The 23,916-nt window shown below is 38.9% G+C and overlaps 1 protein-coding gene and 1 long non-coding RNA gene across 3 annotated transcripts in view; both read left to right on the top strand.

The window, feature by feature from the left end:
- The window catches only part of LOC136432296 (vam6/Vps39-like protein), a 57,359-nt gene that overhangs the window by 29,592 nt on the left and 3,851 nt on the right, over positions 1–23,916 (top strand). For both annotated transcript variants that reach the window (XM_066423487.1, XM_066423486.1), the window contains one exon: positions 15,457–15,548. In XM_066423487.1, the coding sequence (XP_066279584.1) occupies positions 15,457–15,548 (92 nt within the window). The remainder of the gene's footprint in view (positions 1–15,456; positions 15,549–23,916) is intronic.
- Positions 10,739–13,661, top strand: LOC136432297 (uncharacterized). Its single transcript, XR_010755498.1, has 2 exons — positions 10,739–12,047; positions 12,696–13,661. It is a non-coding gene; the product is annotated as an uncharacterized lncRNA (long non-coding RNA).

Here is a 23,916-nt window from a genome sequence, read left to right as displayed (position 1 = left end):
TAAGGACCTTTGTTATCACGTGTTGTTGAAGTGCCTTTCTTTGCTTCTTCCTCCTCATATTTTGGCTTGGTGTCGGTATCTTTTGGCAGTGACTGGTTTTCTGATTTGCCGACCGGTTGCTTGATGATTGTTGCCTGTAGGTTGGTGATGTTTCCCAGTGGTGTAGAATCTACTGATGCTTGTAGTGTGTCAGGATAGCCTATAGCATAAGGCATGATTTTATAGCCGTCATGTTGCCCTTGGTCTTCCTTGTAGGCCTCTGCGTATGGCTTGATCTCAGACTCTGTTCCTTCGTCTTCGTTGTAAGCCTCTGCATATGGCTGAATAACCTCGACGTCTCCCAATGACTGGTCTTGGGAAGGGGCTGATCGACTGCCTGTTGCCGAGTTCCCGTCAGATGCTTGCAGTTTGGCAGAGTCAGAGTAGACCACTGGGTGCGGCTGGATTTTCTGGTTTCCTTCCATCTCGGAGGTTGCTGGTTGGTTATTGTCTGCTCTGGTTGGTCGGTCATGATGGCCCAAAACTGTGCCATGATAGCGTTTATAGATGTAGAGGACAACTGCTGATGACAACAGCAGGAGTGATGAAACAGCACTGATCAGGACTGATATACGTGTATATGTGCTGGCGTCATCCTTGAGGATGATTGTGTCTGTTGTACGCTGGGAGACTGGCTTGTCACCTGTGGACAACTCTAAGTAGTCCTCTGTGGGAATGGTCCTGTTGTACAGACTTGTGCTGGACACATCATCGTGTTTGGCGGACCCGATGACCTCTGGTGACCTGTCGATGTTGGTCTGGCAGACATCCTTCCTCATGGTGGTGAGGAGAGTTCCTCGGAGCACGGCAGGAGATGCGCACTTCAGGACGTTGGGAAAAGCAAGGTGTGGTAGGTTGCAGATGAACCACTTCAGGTTCTTGTCACATCGCAGTTCGTTGTATTGTACATGAACACGCAGGTGAGGGTTTCGCTTCAGGTGCGCGACATTGCTGTTGATGGTAGTGATGCGGTTCCATTTTAGGTCTGCAATCCTCAATGATTTCGGCAGCAGAAGTGTCTCGACGGGCACAGACGTCAGGTGGTTGTGGGACAGCTGCAGGGTGAACATGCGAGGCAAGCCACGGAATGCATATCGCGATATGCTTGAAATTGCATTCTTGTTGAGATGCAGGGACCTGAGCTTGTCAAGTCCAAGGAAAGTATCAGGTCCTGTGGTTAAACAAAAGAGGGTTTATTTTTAAAGAGAGAAAAAATGACAATAGATTTAAAGCGAGCAGAAAGTTAACTTAGCTTTTAAGGAATTAGGTTGAAATTCCTCAGTTTGAATGACTAAAATATGGAAGGAATTAATGCCAAATATTGCCCAAGACCTATCTTTATCTATCTATTCCCACCAGTTTTTGAATAACAAGCCGATTGCTTCCAAACTGATTTAGCTGCTTATAATGGGCAATTTGAAAGTTAATCTTTATCACATCTAAGAATTATGATCATCTATATTGAATATTGTTTTTGGACACTTCCACACTTTGATTTTCAATTTTTCTTGGTTTTCAGATTTTTAGAGCAGGTGGTCCTCTTTTAATTTTTCTTTCAATGCATTTAGATTAGAAAACTGTAACGTGGGAGAGGAAGAGTTTCTTCAACTTTCTTCAACAGCTGCCATTTTGCCATTTTATATGACATCCTGAATGGTACATACATATGACATGTTTTGCAAACCAGAACAAACTGTAGAATCAAATCTAAGAACCAAGAAACTAACTAAGTATGGCCTTGTGGCAAGGGATAAAAAACTGAAGAGAAGCGATTGACAGAATCCAAGGTGAATTTGAGTATCACACTCAGGTGACCATGTCATTTTAGTATCTTATCTTTAGTTAGGGACGTCTCTAGGATAGGACCATTGATGGAAGTCCCATTATAAGGAGAGCCATACCTTGAGCATATTAAAGAACCCACCACAATATTATCAATAATATTTGGGGTTCTTCCTGGTGTGAGCGGGTCAAATCTACAGTATATAATAGGCTACTGAATCTTCAAAAGTTGAAGGCCTCAAAAGAAAGAAGATCCCCTTCAACTCACCCAGCCTGGAGATGCGGTTGTCCTCAAGGCAAAGGGTACGTACCGATGGCAGACCTCGGAAAGCCCCCGGCTGTATACAGGAAACATTTGACCTTTCAACCCTCAGGTGCTGTAGTCTCGAGATGTTTGGGAAAGACCATTCCAGGAGAGTAGGGGAGCGGAGATGACTGATGGAGATTGCTCGAGTTGTTTTGCAGAAGCCAGTTGGTACGGCGTCAACACACCTGTCAAAGCTGTACGTTTTTCCTCCGCTTCCGACCCAGCTACAAGGCTTCTCGATGTCGTTATCTGGACAGTAACAAGCGAGCCTTTTTTGTCTGCGGTTAATGGCATTGCCTCTTCCACTGGGGTAGCGACAGCCAGGGCATATCTGAGCTTCAACAAGCGCAAAATGCACGGAGACCAGAAGTAACAACGCGAGTGCCTTGCTTCGCAGCATCTTGCTTACTGATTGTGCTTCTGAACGGACTTTTCTCCTGCATCATTTCATTTGGGTACCTGAATATACATCGCACATTTGCATGAGTGTAAGGCCACAGCAAGGACATTTTATGGATGACATCCTCTGCAGAAGCCAAATCAAAACATGGTATCACAGCCAACAAGTCTTATTCCTAAGAAGTGCTGAGAGTGGCACTAGTGTGGTAGCTAAAACCTTATATCACTACAACTACACTCCATGCTACCATTATACTAGTGTCACTTCTACAACTGCTATGCTGATCTCACTACAGTCAAGGCATCACCAAATGGGAACGAAGTTTCTTGTTTCGTTTTTTCAAAATCAGTCGAAAATCAATGTGCAATCCGCAGATGCCATCCATTAAATTTACTTGCTGTGGCCTAAGTGTGGCAATGTTTTCTAATTATGAGAAATCAGTCTGAGAAAGTTACCAATCATTTGATGAAGAAAGTTTATTGCAAGTTAATGAAACATCTGATTCATTCAATTTGGTAATGGGGAAAAGTTTGACAGTCATTAAGTTACGTACACCTACGCATGGACGGAAATTGTTTCACTGGATTTCCTCCTGTGTTGTTTCAATTAAGGGCAGACTGAATATACAAACCACAGTAACTGTTGGAAGTTGTAACGTAGTGCTACTCAATGTTGGCCAGTTTGTTCAAAGCGCCATTTTCCTTATAAAGTGGAGACACAGTCAAGCGTTTCACCCATGATGGGAAGAAATAACAGCACTTCTACTAAGAATAATGCATGGCTTGTAACTTTTTCTTCACCAGTTTAACACTGTGTGACCATGTACAGAGGTATACATCGAAGAACTGTACCAGGGTGACCTATTGTCATTCACTTGTCAGTATTTCTCCTTCTAACAAATTTTGCCCTAGTCTGTAAACAGAATGAGTGAACAATCATATACATGCACGAGTACTAGTAGATATCATACTTGGAGAAAATATGATTATTTTATTTCCGAAAATAATTTCATCAGGTTGGTAGAATATAGGATATTGGAGATTCTTAATACACAACCAGGTATTCTCACCTGCTAACGTTTCGGTGTCTGTCAGACACCTTCTTCAGTGTTCTCACCGCAAAAGCGCCACCTACATCGGCTACTTATAGCGGTGAGAAGCAGTACTCCAGTCAGAAGCTCTGAAGAAGGTGTCTGACAGACACCGAAACGTTAGCAGGTGAGAATACCTGGTTGTGTATTAAGAATCTCCCATATCCTATGATTATTTTATATTCTGAAGGTTGCATAAAGCTGCATGTTAATATAAAAGGTACGTATTGTACAATTTTGGTGCCAAAACTGCAAATATTCTGCATTTGAAAATCTCCATTCAAATAGACATTTCTAACTGACATTATTTTTCAACATATCTGCGTCATTTTGTCACATTTCCATCGTTTATAAATGTATGGAACATAAAAAAGATACCAGAATGTACCGTTGTGATTGGAGATCATCGAAGCTTCAGGGGGGGGGGGGGGGGTCAAGCATCACAGGAAAATTAACACAAATAAACAAAATTTTCAAGACATTCTCACGACAAAGTTGCATTCATATGTTATGAATATCCCTGTGCAGTGTAATATTACTAAAAGTAGATTTATTGTAAGGTAGATTAAGGTAGAATAACGACCAAAAACAGCGACTTTGTTTCCATGTTTTCATTGGTAGGATACTACTGCAATGGTCCCTTTAAAGAAAAGAAAATAGCAGTAATATAGATTGTATCCATTTGTATTGAATATGAATGTGTTAACTAATTTTGCATATTACCAATGAATGCACAGAAATCAGGCCCTTTGTTTAATTTGTGCATTTAATATCACACAGGTTTTTCTTAGGCAATGACAGACAATAATGGCACACATCTATGATGATTTTTTTTTTTGGCATGAGATCACTTATCACATGAATGCCAATGTCTTACTACAGTACCTTTCTTGCCACGTGCCATGTGAAAGAACATTAGAATCTAAAAATTTTTTTCAATGAACTTGATAAACCCCTTGGTTACCCAAGCATATTTCTCATTACCCCCAAACATACATAATATTACAGATCTGATGCACCTGTGGTGGTTATGGGAAAATGTTCCTGGGGTCGACCCCATTTCTAGCTAGCAGTCGTGCAGAATAGATACATGTACATCCAATGTATCTTTTATTTCATGACTCGAAATGCTACATGCATTTTAATTTACCTTAAACGCCAAGAATGTTATGTTTTCAAGAGCATTTGTGTGTGTGTATGTGTCAATGCGATAACTCGAGAATAGATGGATTGTCTTGATATTGTGTGTATATGCAGGTTACTATAGGTATGTATTAATTTGATAGATTGAAATGATTAAATTTTGTCAGAGGAATTTGAATATTACTGTCACAGTGTGTATATAAAGAAAAATGAAGAAAAATAGAAAACAGTAAACACACATCTTTTTTTACACAATAAACACAGCATTTATGAGATTATCTGAACACATTCATTGAAAATGAATTTATTTTACCAGTACATAAAAGAAAGAATGAGTCCCTTGGATATTCACGACTTTCACATGATTGTGTATTCTCGTCAGTGATCATAATAATTGTGTTTTCAATATCCTATACAATTACCACGAGGTGCTCTAAATGATTGAGTGTGTATCTGTAGGGAAGGTTGAGCAGACAGCATGTCTCCCCCGCACCTTTATGTGGACTGTCCCAATTCAAAACTGTGAGAGGAGATTTCGCAAAACTGAAGTTTAAGGCTAAAAAAATGTTTGTCTAGTTCTATTTGGTACATATATTTTTGGATGAACCAGATATTGAAATCAAATGAGATATGGTTCAATTTCATTTTCAATTGATTGTTTGATATCATGTTCACGGGCGCAAAAATGTAGGTAGATTGCTCCTTTTTTTATTCAATCCCCCATCCAATTCCTAAAATGGAATAGCCCTTAATAAATAATCATATGCAAGGAAACAAAAAAGGACACAAAATGAAGGCTCGCGGCCTGCCAGAAGGTAGAAGGTAGAAGTATTGGACTCGGTGAGGTGGCATTTTAGGGGAGTTCAGAGGGACGCGGCTGTATATGATTATGTCTTCAGTTGGCTTATTGAATCTGCCTTTTTATCGATTGCTGCCTTAGTGGGGGATGGTCTCAAGAATTCATAGTCAAGTCAAGTCGCTTTTCAACAAGGTGGAAGTGATGGGGGAGGGGTCACGGATAAGAGTAAGAAAACTGAACATCCCAACGAATTCTTTCAAGTGTTTTAGGCATGGTTGTCCGTGTGTCAGTCTGTTGTTTGTCGGTGTGTGTGTCTTTGATTCCCAACATGCATACTGCAGCATAACACCATACATCCTCAATGCTGCTTTTTATGTCTATTGGACTGGAAGTGCACAAATTTGGATTTATGTTCGCGGTTTTCGCGGCGACCTTTTCACCGAGAACTTAAAACCACTGCAAAATATTTTGTCCTATACTGTAGCAGTATGTGACTATAGCGCTGCTGCAAACTTAAAACCACCGTGAACCCTACATTTTCACATTAGCGCGAAATAAGAACCACACGGACTTAAATGCATTTACTGTATTATGCTTTGGATGCAAACAAAAATGCCTTGCATGGTAACCACCTTATTCTAGCTCCTCCAGTTTGCTCCTCAAATCAGTGCGCAGCAAAATATTCTGGCAACCGTTAAAGGCACCCAGAGCATTTTATGAGGCTTGAAAACTGGAAATATTCTAGTTGGTGTAATCTTTATGAAATTGACATTTAATGCCACTGTTTACCACATTTGCGTGCGGATTTCTTATCAAAAGTGCTCAAAAGCGGCACAAAAATAAGCTACATGGTGATCTTTTAGTTTCACGCGCCTAGTGTAAATAGACCAATACCATAGCCCCGCCCACCTCCGTCAAAACGTAGAAATGCAAAGTTAAAACATCAAAATGCAAATATTTGACGGACATGCAGTCACTCTCTCATTGGTCGAACCGCTAATTGTGGTGGACAGTCATGATCAGTCTATTATTCCATCAGTTCTCATTACACAACGACATTGTATCTTTGCTCCGTTAATGTCAATGTGTAATGGTATAATGTTATTGAAACTTATTATGAGCAGGAATGACTAGAAATTTGAGTTTTTTTATTCAAGTTTCAAGCCTCATAAAATGCTCTGGATGCCTTTGAAACAGAAATGATTTGCAGTTGACTATTCGCCTAAGATGTAGGCGGAAGCTTTGATCAGATGAAAGTCATGCAATCCTTGTAACAGATTGGTAACAGTCAGATTTCGGAGTTTGATCCCTGTTACACTGCTTATGAGAAATATTTGATTCGTGAAATAATGCAGTTTCAATGGAGTTGAGTATGATATTACAAACTATTCTGTGGAGAATCAATATTACAGACCTCAGAGAACCGGAGCTACATTAATTTTGTACAATGTCATGTTAATAAACGCTGAGATGGGTAGGAAAATAACATCGCCCATATTTGAATTCTATGGTTGAATACCATCACTCATAAGTAGATCATGATCAGATTCTGACCTGTCAAAAAGAAAATTTCATTCCCCTTCATAAATGAGGTGATTTCCTTTGGAACCAGATTTTCCTTATCTGAAACCACCCCCATATTGATTTGTGGCCCTGCAGCTTCTCTGACTATTGGCAGAGGTCCCTGTGTCAGTGTCAGAATCCTTTATCATCCTCAAAAGGATTGATTTGTGTTTGCTTCAGGGTGGACTATCGATAAGGGATTACAATCTCAAAACATCCATGTAAAAATCTATGCGGTTGACTGAGTTTGCTTGTGATTTATTATGGAGACTGTGTGAGTTTTTTTCTTGGATATTAAATGAATGTTTTGGGGATTCAAAAAGTATACTGTGGTAGACTTTCTTTTGAATATGCATATTTCTTTTCTAAATCTTCAGTCAATCAATCAATCATCTTTATTTTGACTAGAATACCCTGTTGTCCTTGGCTGTTCTCCCCAGAGGTCCAGTTATCTTCAGATAAATCTTCATTGAAATTTTATAGTAAAGTTTCTTCGCTATAGTTCATTGTGATGATACATGGGATGTCAAAAATACACTCAGTCATTTTTAGGGACATTGTATGCAAAGATGTGATGGGAAGGGATACTTAAGAGTAATCTTAGTTGATGTATCAGCGTTATGATAACTTGGTGGTCTTGGTGATTTATTATACTTATTATACTTACTGACTGTCAATATCACCCAATTACTGTACATTTATTTTGTCATAGCCGCTTATTGAATGGAAATAACTTGGTATCAAGTTAATAATAAGTTAATAAATTTTGTTGCTATTGACAGGATCTTCCAAAGTCAAAGAAGATGATGACTTTTGTAAAAGAACAAAAATAAAGAATGTATTGTCTGGTATACCATGTTCTGTGTGTTCAGTCATTAAATTTTGTTCCACCTCCCTGACCACTTAGATTTCATAATGAATGCGTTCTTCTTTTTTTAGACGCTTGCAACAGTTTTGGGGTGCCCAGTGAATGTCATCCATTTATTTTAATCAATTCAGCCTGGCCTTAGGGTACCTGGCAGAATCATGAAAGATGATGTTATCATTTCTCCTCCACACCCAGACAGGTGCCTTGTTATTCTGGGCATGTTTTGAGATGGTATTATGCCTGCACCAGAAATGCCCCACCGATTCCACCATTCAGGTGAAACCATTTACATGTACTGTGCTGTCTGGTGTAGGACAGGCTTTGGTTCTAGATGAAAATTGCACCACAATCGTTCTTACATGTTATGGCTTAGTTTTTGTGTGACTTAATCACCAGTCTTATAGAATAGAAAGAATTATATGGTCACAAATTAAAACAATATACCTGTATTGACAGTCACTCGTATCCTATTTGAAATCCTGTTTGCCTAAAAACAATGTCTTTGCTACTACCCAGTGGAATTTGTGCAGGTTGTTTGTATGATATGATTATACCGGTATGTCACAGAAATGTTCATGATAAACAAACTTTAAGAATATTTGTCCTTGAAAATTCCGATAAAAATAGTGGGAGACATCATGTAATATGTACAATGTACATGTTATACAATAGATTTTGTTTGTTAATATGCTATTTCTTTTATATAATCTGAACAGATTCAAAATGGTAATAAGGTCTTATACACATGTAGGTACAAAAATTGCATAGTTCATGCCCCAATTGCAACAAATTATGCATTTGCATACCCTCTCCTAATGTGCCCTTATTTCAAGTTGTATGTAAATGAGTTTGGCTGTATGTAGTCTTGCACATCAAACACATCAAGTATATCTTGCAGCCAATTAAAAAAATGCATTAATGAACATTGAGAAAAAAGTGAAAATATTATAATTCATTTAAACAGTATGATATCTCATAAGGCCTTGAAGACGTACAACGTTTTAAAAATTCTGTCCAACATAATGACGTAAATGCTGACCCTACCCTGCCTCTAGCAGAGTATGTGACAGCACATGATTGATGTGTGGTTCAAAGGTCAACACACAACACACAACCTCACGAAACCTGGGTCAGACCACAAATTCTCCATTCTGGCTTCTTAAGATTCTATTTACCACATACACTTGTTTTTCCCTATGCTATCTTCTTGTAAGCATAACATCTTAGAAGAAAAATATGTCATGTTCATTCACTGACACAATATATATATGTAGAGTTCTAATGAACTGCTACCAAAGTTCCCAACTATACAAAACAAAACCTGTGACCCAAAATTGGACTTGTGCCTTTGTCTTTCATTGTGTAATCAGCTTATACTGTCGGCATATTTTTGGAGGAATGCTTTTCAGTTATTTTGAGGCTCCGCCCGTACTGTACACTGCGTATTGACACTATTTGTTCTCCTTGTCATCATGTTTACAAACACTGCATAATCAGTCACCTTACAATACGTCAAAGATGCCGACAGTTGAATGGTGATTACGTTGTGTGCGTAATGTGTGTTGAAGGATTTAGCACTGTACATGTATGATATTCTTCATCTCCGATAGACTTATACTAAATAAACCAAAAAATTTTTAGAATTAAATGCATTATGCTACGTCCCAGAAGTGAGGACTGTTTTGGCACATATTTTTTATTTCTTATTTGACATTGCAGGATCAAATCAGCAAAATGTTAATATGACCCTCCAAACTGACAAAAAGCCCTTAGTAATTATAAATTGTGATCTAAAGAGAATGATATCCCCCTTGGTGGATACGCTTAGAATGCCAACTTTTTACCTCACATTTTCAAAAGCCCCACAATGTAGAGGGACAAGGGCAAGCTTCCACACCGTTCCCCTGATTGGTCACTTTGCCTCCTTGCCTTTCCCATTAGGCCACACCAATTTAATTTCTTGGTTAACGGAATTTTAAAAAAATGCTAGATTGGAAAATCAACATGAAAACAGAATCTCTGAGGAAAGTCTGTACTTTGGTGCACACAGTTTCAGGGAGTGAACATGGTCAGGTGTAAGTTTTCACCCCAGCTTTCTGTTTTAACGATGTAGTCATGCTAAAAATTTTTTTTTTAAATCCGTTAACCAAGTGTGGCCTTACCCTGAAATAAAGCTAGAGCTCTGCAGCTGAACACTCTTCACTCAGCATGGTGAACTCCCTGACATTTGAGAGCTCCTCAGCTCTCTCAGCAGTCCTCTCTGACATTCTCTCTTCAACCTTTGTGCAAACACACTTAAAAGGTGAACAAATGACAGAACCACCCTTATTCAATGATCTGTGAAGACATGGTATTGACTTGCATGTGAGTTCATGAGTGCTGTGTGCTTGACTTTGGAAAAATATCGGATTTCGCAACATTGTTGTTGTTCCAACTGAAATAACTTGAAAGTTTTGTAGATTTGTATCAGAGGTAGCTGTGATATTTCGCTCGTTCTCATTTAAATGTACACATTTTGTAATCTCCGTTACCATAGAAGTAGGACGTTCCTGACAATATGCTACATATAAGGTGCCAAACTGCCGTTTTTAAAAGCTAGAAAAGTCTTTAATAATCGTCCTCATAAAAACTACAGTTTGACACTTAACATGTGGCATATCCTAATACCAGGAACATCTTAGTCTAAACGGTAACGGAGATTACAAAATGTGTACATTTAAATGAGAACGAGCGCTTTATTCACTCATTATGTTTAGCCATACCTAGTATGGCTCAACATATTGTTATGTTGAGCCCATAAGTATGGGCTCAACATATTGTATTTGTCTGGTTCTTCTTCTCCTCCTCCTGACAAATCTTCAAATGGCTACTACTCCGCCATTTCTTACCCAACCGACCTGAAATTTGGCATGGAGGTAAAGATGGCGAATACCCAAAGGCCCTTTTTTAATCGTTTTGAAACAGGCCTTAAAATCATTTTTATGGAGGTTTTTTGGGGCATTTTTAGGCAATTTCTATATTTTTGGCTCCTGTGCCCTGGTATTACAAGCAAATGGCCTGGAATTCGGCACAAGGGTGCCTGGGACATGTCCCTACAGGACTACAATCACATTTCTGGTGTACATCACTTCAAAATGCTTCGTATGGGGGACTTTTGGACCCATTTTCAGACCAAAAACGGGTCAAAAGTGCTGTCCCCGTTCCATGTTCTATCTAAGAATCCATGTTCTATCTAAGGTTCCGGGCGTTCCATTTGCTGCTGGCCAAAGAACATGAGTTCTTTTCTGGTTACCTGAGGTCATGTTGCAGGTAAACACGCAAGCCTTTGCAGTAAGAAGCTCTTGGCGTTTCGCAGTGTAGTAGGGGTGGCGCAGATCCCGAAATTTGTTCTCCGGCCCCGTCAAAACCGAAAAATGCGCCAAATTCAAGGCGTACGATCTGATACATAACGGTCAAAAATCGCTTATAATTTTATACCAGTAGTTAAAGAAGGTTCTTAACTCAATATCTGTGAAGGATTTACTAAAATACCGTCAACCATAAGCGAGAAATCGCCCATCGGGTTACGCGCATTTCGCCGGCGGGAGCAGGTGCACCCGCTTCCCGGTCACGCACTTGGGGAGGGCCGGCTTCGCGCCGATCCAAATACGGATCGTTACGTCACTCGTAAACAAGAAAACTAGTCGCCAATTTGTAGCCAGCATTACGATCTACAAAATGATGTAAGTGGTCAGCTTGTGCGACTTTCATTGGTGAAAATATTCACATTTTGATTTTTCAAATCGAAATTCCGGAGGGAGGTACCCCTTTAAAAAAAATTTCGACATTGGTATCGTTGGAAAATTCAAGAGATTGTTGTTATTTTGGTACCAAATTCGCATATATTCGAGCCATGGTGGGCTCCGTAATCGGCTGATACTTTTAAAATTGCGAGCCAATTTTGGGAAGGAAGCAAGATGGTGGACGGCGGCCTGGGCGCTACAGACCGCTGTAGTTCGGAGCCGATTACGTCGGCATCGGGCCAAAATACGGACACTTCTATTACCCAAATGCCAGGTAATGTCTTTTTCCAAGTCTTTACGTAGTTTTATGTGGGTTTTGGGTTATTTTTATGTCAAATTTGACGGCATGATTATCGGTAAACACTGTTGTTTTTGTATGCCGCATGGTAGCTCAAATAATTTGAATTTGCCGTTTTAATACGTGGATTTTCGTGCCAGTGGTTGCATGTATGATTACTATAAATCATTTTCAACTTGCGCCCTTATGGATGCATTTGGTTCCTGTTTTTTTTTGCTAGTGCCGTAATCTAAACTTAAAATGCAGAAAACTGTACTTGCTATCCTCACCTTCTGACGTCACTGCTAGGGGGAGGGGGGCGGCGGGGATGCCCAGCTGCCCTCTACTCGAGTCGTAGTTTCCGTTGTAATTTATTTTATGAGTAGAAGTATAAACCTCACTTGACAGAACTATGCTGGTCTGTCAAGTTTATTAGTTGTTACATTTATAATGAATGATAGCCTTTATTATTGTATGCAATTACCAGTACTACTTAGTATAAATGTATGGTAGCTAATGGAGGAAATAAAGTACCTAAGTATCCAAGTTTCATATTTATCTCATCATAGATTGTTTGAAATGTGTGTCTGCCATGAATGTATTATATAGTTTGAATTTTAACAGACGTTTTCTCTTTTGACACAGGAATGAAGAGAGTGAAGAGGAGGAAAGTGATGAAGAACCAACAGAACTGCCAGTGAACTAGAAGACGAGACTAGATATAATTTCTATTTGCCGTAAATAACTGTAGTTTTGGTACATAACGAAAGAGAACTTCAGTAACTTCTACCCTTGTAGTGATCAGCATGTGTGTCTTGGTTATCTCAGCTGGATAGAGAAACCATACAAAAAGTAGATTTAGCTTTTGTAGTTGATTCAACTGTAGAAATAGTTCCAGACCAGGGAAGCAATGGCCACCTGTTCCATGATCCAGTTGTCTGATTCCCGTAAAATTGAAATATAATACATGTACATGTACGTATGTACTTTGCCACTCAACTGCCCTGCAACAAGAAACGAAATTCCTGCAGTGAAAAAAGGGGAAGAAATGAAATGAATGCTGGATATTGAATTGTCGGACCAATATTGCAGATTGTACAAAGAATGATATCAGTGTGTACAAATGTAAATATATAGCATTGGGTAATACATGTAGTTCAATATTTCTGGATCAGATTATATTTTTGAGGCTAAAATTGGAATCAGCATGTGTCTAAACCTCTGTGTACCACGTTTTTTTCTTTTGGTGTATCTTCAAGTATAAGGAAGATATGCAAGTTGCATATTTAATTAGCGGATGCACATCTTATTACCTCAGGAAATCAATTATTCATCATAATTCATAATTTCTGAAGCAGATATATAGATTTTATGGCCGCCATATTTAGATTCAGCATGTTACAGAACCCATGTATGCCAAGTTGTTTCCTTGTATATTCTACGGTTACAGAGATATCGCAATCTTGCATATTTCAGATGTCCTGTGCCCATGTCCATTTTTTTCCCACTTTTGGTGATATTTTGAGATGAGAAATCTAAAGAACGATGAAGGCAAAGCTACAAGCTTTAAGGACTTGTTAATATCATTGTAAATAAAGAGAATGCAGCTTATTTGGTGCTTCTATTGTGAATTATTACTGAGTTATGACAGTTTTAAGATATTACATTTTAACGGTTTTTACGGATTCCGGAGAATTTGAGGACTAATTCTCAGACCTTTGAATGGCCGTAACTCGCTAACGGTATGTCCGATTTTGTTGAAACAAAAAACATTCTGTTTCTTTCACAAATACCTATCAGATGACACCAAGTTTAAAAAGATATGAAGAGTTTGAAATTTTTGTTTTTGCACGGGTGATTCTGGAACAGTCAATTTATGCATCGGGAGGGAGATTGGCAAAGTATGATGCTCTCGCAAATGTTGCCTTCCAACATGCAGGTAATATTTCGATTTGCCCAGGAGTTATTTTGGGACAGCCCACTTCTTGCATGAGGAGGAGTATGGGCGAAACATGCTGAATTTGCTCTTAAAGCAAATGACGGCCAGTCTAGTTTTTGTTCACGTTCTTCTTCTTCTCCTGCCAAATCTTCAAATGGAATCTACTCCGTCATTTTTGGGCCAAACAACATGAAATTTGGCATGTAGGTAAAGATGGCAAATACCCTTAGGTGATTTTTCATTTCTTTCGAAACAGGCCTTAAAAACATTTTTATGGAGGTTTTTTGGGGCATTTTTAGACAATTTTTATATTTTGGGCTCCTGTGCCCTGGTATTGCAAGCAAGTGACCTGAAATTCGGTACAAGGGTGCCTTGAACATGTCCCTACAGGACTTCAATCACATTTCTGGTGTACATCACTTCAGAATGCTTCATTTTGGGGACTTTTGGACCCATTTTCAGACCAAAAACAGGCCAAAAGTGGTATCCACGTTCCATGTTCTATTTGCTGCTGGCCAAGGAATCCATGTTCTATCTAAGGATCCCCGCGTTCCATTTGCTACTGGCCAAAGAACACTGTTCTATTTAGGTTACCTGAGGTCATATTGCAGGAACACACGCAAGCCTTTGCAGTAAGAAGCTCTTGGGGTCTCGCAGAACTTGTAGAGAGAGTTTTTGTACGGGTGATTTTGGAACAGTCCATTTATGCATCAGGAGGGAGATTGTCGAAGTATAATGCTCTCGCAAATGTTGCCTTTCTACATGCAGTTAATATTTCGATTTGCCCAGGTGTTATTTTGGGACAGCCCACTTCTTGCATGGGGAGGAGTATGGCTAAACATGCTGTATTTGCTCAGGGGCAAATGACGGCCTTTCTAGTGTTTGCACAGTTTTTACTGAAAACATGATTGTATGTACATGTATGCATGTTATAAGTACAGCACTCCATACTCATTACTTAAGTTTCAACATTTATACATTGACACTTCCACTGAGGCAACGTCCATGGAGCGACCAAAAATCTCATTATATTTCCCTCCCTATTCTCTATATAGGGAATGGGGAAAATATTTTTTTTGCTGGCGTGCTTGTCTTTCTTCTCCTTCTTCTTCTATTAAAAAATCAAGTAGATGTAGGGTGGCAGCTCTGTTAGATAAAATGCAGAAACTCATATTTCACTTACGGTAAATGCTTCAGATGTTTTATTGGAGGTGTAGATAGCTTTAGGAAAGGTGAATACAACAGAATGTGCATTATGCTAATGCGGACCTCATTTGCACAATTTATGCAGAAACTTGACGGGATAAGTCGTACAACCACATCGTTCGCTGTGGTTGTACGTCCAGCAATTTTAGTCTCCAAAACAGCTCTTCGCTTGCAGACATTATTCTGTACAATGCCCTGTTTTCTGCTATATTGAGCATCACATGCTGTAACACCTTTCATGTCATTCTGGTGTGTTCTCAGGTTCAAGAACAACGGATGTTCTACCAAAGCAGCAAGTGCATCATCACGGAGGAGAAGATGTGCAGAGTCTGCAAGAAGAAAATTGGCAACAGGTAAGACCTGCAGTATTATAAGAATGTCACCTGACTGAGTGTCTAATATTATAGAGCACTTTCACTTGCTTTCCATTTCAATGCAGCAGGCAGATGCCGCAATATTTTTGTCATTTAAATTTCAATAGACCGTAGCTCAAGTGTACATGACGTTTTTGACAATTTTATTGGCAAGTTGTTATATTCTCTTCTGTGAGATATACATTGTAGTAGTCAGGTTATTTAAAAATCTCTTGATATCAGAATATCTCTTGATTTCGAAAAACACTAAAATGCAAATAGCTGCAGTGTCCACCTCCATGTGGGTGTCCTTATTTTTTAATTCATTTTTTATTTAGATTTACCACATTTGTGGAAGGATTGACATAACAGGTGACTATCACCTTTTCAAGATGTCAACCCAGACCAGACTGTAAGGTTTGGACCATCGCACACTGATGTAAAGATCACACCGGGGCATGCCCCTACTCTTTTTAGAAAGGTGTGGTGGGTTCTTTAACGTGCGTGGGGTGTGGCTCTCCCCAAGCACAGGACCTCCATTTAACGTCCTATCCGAGGGACGTCCCTAACCGAAGCTAGGTACTCATTTACACCTGAGTGAAGTGAGAAAATTTATGATAAGTGCCTTTCCCAAGGGCATAACGTCCGGGCGCATGTCCAGACATGTCTGGGGGTAAGCCGGGTTCAAACTCGGGTTCCCTTGTTTGGCGGCCGAATGTTCTAGCTGTTACACCACTGATGACACTTATGATGTCACATGAAAATGTTCTATTTATCAAGTCAATTCTTATTGATATGTGTGGCGGATTCTTTAATGTGCTCAAGGTGTGGCTCCTCTCATAGACAGGTTCTGCCACAATCCAAGAAGACTACCTAACCCAACCTAGGTACTCATTTCTCGAGTTGAGTGAGGAAATAAGTGTGCCTTTCCAAACGGCACAGCATTGGGGCCAGCTAGAGATTTGGAGCCAGAACCTTTAGATTCTAAGTCAACAACCCTAACCAAAAGGCCACCAAGCCACCTTTTATATATTTCACTTGTTAGTCCCTAAAGATTGCCTCAAATTAGAGAAGCACCACGCATACGGTGACTAGCAATGCTCACTAAAGGTTACTGTCCTTGGTGCTGAATCTCAAAAACAAGAATTATGCAACACGACAGCATCCCATTTCCAGTCCTTAGGATCACTGCTGGTCAATGTAATCAGTACATGCACAGTAATGAGATCTGATGCTGTGTGCCAGACAGATAAGCTTAGAAATTCAATATGCCTTGTATATGTCATAACGTTTGTTAAGTAACATTACAGCAAAGGAAAACGAGTACATCAAATTAAGCTACAGAAAAGATGTGAAAGTCCAACGTAACAGTTTATTTCAGAACATATTAATGATATAAAAAGCAGCTTGACCCATTTCCGTAAGTTTTTTGGAGAAAAGTCTTTGACATTTTGATTTCCAAGATGGATGGAAATCCATATTGGAAACTCATTTCTAATTACTATATACAATATGTATCCTACCGAGTACTAGGGTCAGCTGATGCAAACAAGGAATAGCAACAAACAATAGATGTACTGTCTATGATTGTTTTGAATATATCGAACACATGTATACAAAATTAATGTAAAACCTTTTGATACTGCTGGGTAAAAACACAAATTGTTAGTATGAAATTGATTTGAACAAATTCCTGTTCAATATCGAATGCTCACTAATAAACTTCGGAAAAACTGCATGCCCATGATACAGTTTACAATGTACATAATCACTAGTTGTGAATGAACAATGAACTTAAATTTGGACTTGGAATGTTTTGTACTAGAAGTTGAATTTGATTTATAAAAGAACAGTACCATTCCATTTTGCACATAGTCTTTTAGACTGATTGACAGACAGTCACTAATTGGAACTGTAAGCCTGTAGTTCTTTCACAGAATGAACAATAGACTTGTTTTTTTAAGGAAAACGAAAAAAAAATACTTGCAATGTCTTGAGCAAGTTTAAATCCTAAAATAATCTAGCCATGACTAGCTGGGTCTTGTGACTTTCTATACTAACATTTACGACAATGAGTAGATGTGAAAAAAAACACAGTCTGAACCAGGTAATGTTGTTGATACAGCCTAATGTGTACAATATGCTTCATTGTGATGGGAGCAACTCGATGTAATATTTGGGGCTTCATTGTATATCCCTTTTATTTGTGCTCCTGATAAAATCCTCCCTATAGCCTAAAAATATAACAGGACACAACTAAAGCAATGTGAATGGAAATATTTAAACTTTAAAACAGTGCTGTGTTATTTCAGACACAAACATTTGAGTAGAAAGGGTCACATCCACAAAATGTGTATGTTTGCGAAGACAGGACTGGGTTGTGTCAAGCGTAATGTCAGGAGAGAACCTGTGACAGGTTGTTAGAATGGGAGCCATTCATTTTCCTTGACAGGCGTGTTTTCGGTCACCGGCGCGTTTCTTTGGGGAGAAACTAGTCTCGGGAGAATGGTCTGGTTTTAATGTTAATCTCTGACCCTACAGCATTATGTATGTGCATGTTGGAACCAACTACAAGATAGGACCTAGACATCGATGAAATATTGTAAAACTGAGGTTTTTTCTCCTACTGCAAGTATCATTCAAAGAAATGTCCAAACCTGTAGCTTAACGGATAAAAAAAATGAACACATTAACATCTTCTGGTAAGCTACTGTAAATACTGTAAATGACTGATGACAGGTTGCGCTACAGTTGTTATGATGGATGGGAATATTCAACGTCATGGAAATCTCTGATGACCAGGCGGAACAAAACCTATGCTTGTTTCTTTATTGTTATTCATGATATATGTCAATCATTGATATGAATGTTTTCAACAGCATGTGCTTCGAAAATACATCATGTAATCTTTATCTTCTGTTGTTCATTGTAAAATTTTATCTTGTATTCAGTATACAGTAATTTTTTTAATTTCAAATCGCCCATTCTTTATACTTTCTCTTTATACTTTAGCACAATTCCCTTTTGACCCAATCCTAATGGATGTTGAATTTACAGGTATATCATTATAGAGTATTGTATTTCTGACAAATATCATTTTTGTTTTTACAATATCTTTATTCATTTTGCCACCATCAATCCATTGTGAGAAATCAATTGTGTTTCGTAAGCTGTGGCTTTGAAGAACCGTCATAATCGTCACCCTTTATGTGATGACGTCTGCCATTTGTTTCTTACCAATTTGGCCTAGAGTACCTTACTCACATAGAGAATTGTTTTGATGAAATTTTAAATGTGCTAGAGTCACAGTTTTGTTTATTTGTTTATTTGTTTATTTTGATTCATCACAAAGTGAAAGGGAGGGCAAAACAGGTGCTTGCGCACCTTTACAAGTTGCCCTCCCAAACAATACAATACATTCAAATATTTATACAAATTCTGAAAGAAAAATCATGAAATTACATTGTCATACAAACAAACATGGAACTAATAATATACACTGAATAAATACAATAAATACAATAAAAGTGTCATGATGAATCTAGTGCGGTCTTGAGGCAACACATGAGCCACACCCACATGGAGTGGTCCAGGTACATGGCAGATTAGGGTCGTAAAAGGTGTTAAATCTGCTGTAGGTGTCCTTAAGGAGTTTATGTTTAAATGACATAATGTCAGATGAGAGAGCTACTCCCTCACCAATACACCGAAGGTCTGGACTTAGCTTATTCCAGGTGGTAATAAGCCTAGGAATGTAGGAGTGACTGTGCGCCGAGGTCTTAGACCTGATAGGAGTAAGCATGTAGGATCTTAGACTCCTTGTGGGTCTAGAGGGAAACGAAACATACTTTCCCACAACTGACCTTGACTTCACAAATATCATAACGTCACAAACCTCACGCCTAAACGTTAGTGGTAGTAGTCGCAATGTTGTTAGTCTTTCTTTGTAGGTGAGGTCGCTAGCCTGGGGTCCTAGGATGAATTTGGTTGCCCGGCGTTGTACACCCTCAACTAAAGACATTAGTTTCCGAGAATGCGGAGACCATAAGGGAGTGCAATATTCTAGATTGCTTCTGACTAAGGCTATCAATATGTTGGCACAAATGAAAAATTCATGCTTCAACTATTGCATGTATCTTTCCAATTTTGAGGGTAAGAAATCAAGTACTGCTTGGTTTATATAATATCATATCAACTTGTGGCATGCAATATAATATATTTTTGAAATAAACCTGACATGATTGTATAAAGAAGAAGATTTTACTTTATTTGATATGTTTAGTATTTTGGTATCACATGACATATTGTGCTCATAGTAATTCATAAGTGGAACAAATTGTCTTTTTATTGTTGGGCTATCCACTTCCCTCACCTTCAAACTTTTTATCCCCCCCCCCCCCTAGCCTCTCCTCTGAACAGTTTAGATGGAATGGTCCTAAATGACCTATCAGCAAATGGCTGTAGCAAGAGGAAACAAATACCCAGCCATGGATACAGACTGTCACAGAGAAGCATGTCTAGCCTGAACCTGTGTATTGATTTTTTCGGCAATCTCCAGCCAGCCTGGCTATTTCTGGAGCCCAAATTTAATCAATGGCCCGACATTGGAAGCCACTTCCCTTGGCTTTGCATCTGCCTCGTTAGGGACAGGTCAGTAATGATCAAGGGGGTGGTGGTGGAGTAGCTTGTGCCAAAAAACAAATACATATTAAAGTTAACAGTTACCCAAGCAACTGGATAGATTTGAAAACGGTCAGACGTTTCAAGTAGCATCCACCACCTGTTGGCAGTGACGTAACAAGATTTGTAGATCAACCAGTTTTAAACCATAAACTAGGAATTTATTTGCAAATAAGGCTACACCAAGTAATTTTCATGGATGACGTCCGCGCGCATATTGATTTTGGTCTGTTCCCAGAAAAAAAACAAGAAATTCCACTTCCTGTAACTATGACCAAAGAGTTACGACAGTGCCGCAAATCAATGGGATATGGAAAGAAACAGGACAGGACAACAACTGCCGTTCAACTTCAACTGATTTATTCAAATTATTATTGTTTTCATTATGAATAAAATAATTGTTAGTTGTTACACTGTGTTCTCTCATTCAATTCGTGTCCTAACATGTGTCGTCGACTATTATATTTCAAATCTAGGCATCTTGTTTTTTTCGGCCCTTCTAGGTTTTTTTTCGCGCTCTCGCATTAGATTTAGGGTCTCCAAAGGACGTCATCCATAAAATTACTTGGTGCAGCCTAAGGTGAAAACAAATCTTAGATAGTCCAACAGGAAACAAAGACAAAGTCAAGACAACTTTATGCTAATAAACAGTCTACAAATCACATTTATTTACTGACAAAAGTTAGTGGATGCTAGCTGAAACGTCTGACCATTTTCAAATTCATCCAGTTGCTTGAGTAACTGTTATCTTGCGTTACAAATCTTACTAGAACCTGGATGTCTAATCTTCATTGATGAATCAAGTAAGAAATATTGCAGCTCTTGGCAGGAAAGTTTTCTTTTATTTTTGAGCTGCAGTTACAGCATTACAAATTGGAAATCAAAAAGCGTCCTTTGTGTCTATAGTGCTTGGGCCACACACACAGGTTCACTACAGCTTCACTGGTATTGGTATCAGTTCATTTTCCATACTCTTTCTGCTACGCAGACCATATTCACCTACAAGGCCAACAATAACCAAACAAGATTTTTTAAATTTCATCTTCGGGAGTCCCAAATGCAAATTGAGCACCCATCTCACCTATTCCACTGGTTTCACAGTAGCATTACAAGCTTCAGAATAATGCACAATGGTTGGCCAGTATAGTGAGATTTTTTATTTTCAGCTGTTCCTAACAACTTGCCAAACATTGTGCGAGGTAAAATTGTCAGGATTGATTGATCGATTGTAACAGAATTTTGACACCCCAACCCATATTTCACACCCACAACTTACATGTCTTTATATAACGTTATAGATATACCCAATGTTTAGGTGTTTTTCACACGTACATTCTTAAGAATTTATCTTACAGACATTCCCTTGTAAACACAATTGATAGATCATAGACAGGTGTTAGGTATGACAGTTGTGTAGAGTATTAACAGTTGTGAAAGTCAGGACAGATGTGCAAACGGCATTGACCCTGAACTTAAAGGCCATGCTGTATTAAACCATGATCTAGGCAAGAAGGCTCCACTATTCTCTTGGCCCTCTGTTAAAGGGGCCAACTTCATAATCAGAAGTCTGTGAGGAGCTGAAACGTGAGGGGAATATGTTGAAGTGGCCCTGGTAATGTGATACTTCAGCGGAGAATGAAATATTCAGTGTCTCCGCATTGGTTTCGTCCATTGGGAAATCACAAGGCCACGACTGTGCGTTACGTACCACGGCTTTTTCACAAGTGGGGCGTTTGTGAGCCATATGTTATGATTTTCAGCGAAGATGTGATAACACAAATATGTCAGTATATCTTGACATCAACACTTGTGTTACTGAGGCTGAAGCTATTTTGTTATTCTGACCACAAACCTTATAAAAGGTTTCTTCCTCTCTTGTCAACTATTTTAAAGGCCCCTATTGCAGGATCTAAAGTCAATGATCAGAAAAGTCAATGTTTTGGATGAGTTAAATCTACCTTATCACATTGCCAAACGTGATGTCGTTATGCCATGCAAACATGTTGAAAACCTGGGGTTTGTTTACAATCCGCTTTGTTTCACTCCATAACCATGTACTGGCCATATTTTGGCCATAGATATTAACACTTGAAATATGGTAGACTGAGGAAATTATTTTTCATAACTTGTATGTCATGAACAGACACATTACACAAAATTCTGAAATATACGGCTAACTTACGTATTTGACTCTGTAATTTTTGGTTAACCGCTTCAAACACATTTCAAACACACAATGTCTGATATCCCCATTGAATTGATACATTTACCATAGAAGCTTACTGTTGATAGTGAAGATAAATTTTTCCCAGCCCTCTTTTTGTCCAATTCAATTAAGGCTGTCCCAGTGCTGATTTGCCGTATTTAAGGCCCCTAATTAGAATAGGTTCATTAGACATGTTGTCACACTGCTGTGTGATGATGTGTCTTGATTAGGATCGAACCATCAAGAAATATTGTAGGGGGTGTTTAAACTCTGGGTTGGTTAAAGACGGAAAGCAAAAAGGTAATATTATGCACTAGGAAAATGATGAAACAATCAATGTCAATTTGTACAGACTGCGCTTTTTTATAGATATTTGTTTCCATAAATGCAAAGAGACAAATATAGAGATTTGCATAAAATGGTAACTATAATTGAGAAAAAAATTGATCCAAACATACAACCCTCCTCCATGGCTATTACTGGTCAGTCCCTCGTAGCAAAAGCTACAAGCCTTAGCCATGTTTATGAGTCTGCTGGTCTGATGGGAAACATTACTTGGAAGTGTAACTGTGATGGATTTAGCTTTGAATGTAAATCCACTGTAGTTACCACACAGTATCTGAGCATAAATCAACACTAGTTGCCTCAGTAGCAGGTAAAATAGTAATAGTATGGCATCGGATATACAGTCCTTCATATAGGGGAATTTTTCGGCCCCAGCTGGGACGTTGTAACTTAGGAATCGCATTGGTCATTTTGGATGGTGACGTAAAGCTGGCAGCCCTGTGTATGAGGGAGCATTAGCCTAAAGCATTAAACTTCTGCACTTAAAAGAACCCAACACACTTATCCAAAAGGGTAGGGTGTGAAAACCCGGTGTGCTTGCATGTCAAAAATGTGAGCAGCCCTTAGATTATACCCGATGTCCTATTTATGATAAGGGACTTGGTTTCATTTAATTCATTCACAAGAGTTCTTAGAATGTCCCCAAATTTGCTGTCATACAACAAGGACCTTGATAAGGGAGGAGGGTCAATGACAGTATGTGTAATTGTACAGAACAGATGATTGTGCCATCAACCAAAGTTTACCAAACTGTCGTCTCTATAGATGATGGTAATTTGTCAGGCTGTCCCCAAAAGCCATTGTGAGGGTGTGGATTCCAATCACCCCTCTGCTGTGAGGCTAATGTAAATGGTACGGCCTGCTTCAAGTCTCATGCATTTATTACAGCATGTGCCTGCAGAGTAGAGCGTTATTAGGAGCCAGACACGCTTTTCCGCGATCGATATCTAAAAGAGTCGACCGTTAAACATCAAAATTGCCGGCAGATAGAAGAAGACGTGTCTCGCAAAGATCAGCAAGTTTCCCCGATGCCTGTCTATTACCGTTACCTACAGTCGGTCATTACCATTACAGTACCGGCTAATGTGTCGTAAAATGCATGATCTACACTGGATTGCTCTCTGTTTAAAATGGTAG

Source organism: Branchiostoma lanceolatum, chromosome 4 (assembly GCF_035083965.1).
Source record: "Branchiostoma lanceolatum isolate klBraLanc5 chromosome 4, klBraLanc5.hap2, whole genome shotgun sequence".
NCBI lineage: Eukaryota > Metazoa > Chordata > Leptocardii > Amphioxiformes > Branchiostomatidae > Branchiostoma > Branchiostoma lanceolatum.
Note: the sequence above shows the minus strand (reverse complement) of the source record. Positions and strands in the feature narration are given on the sequence as shown.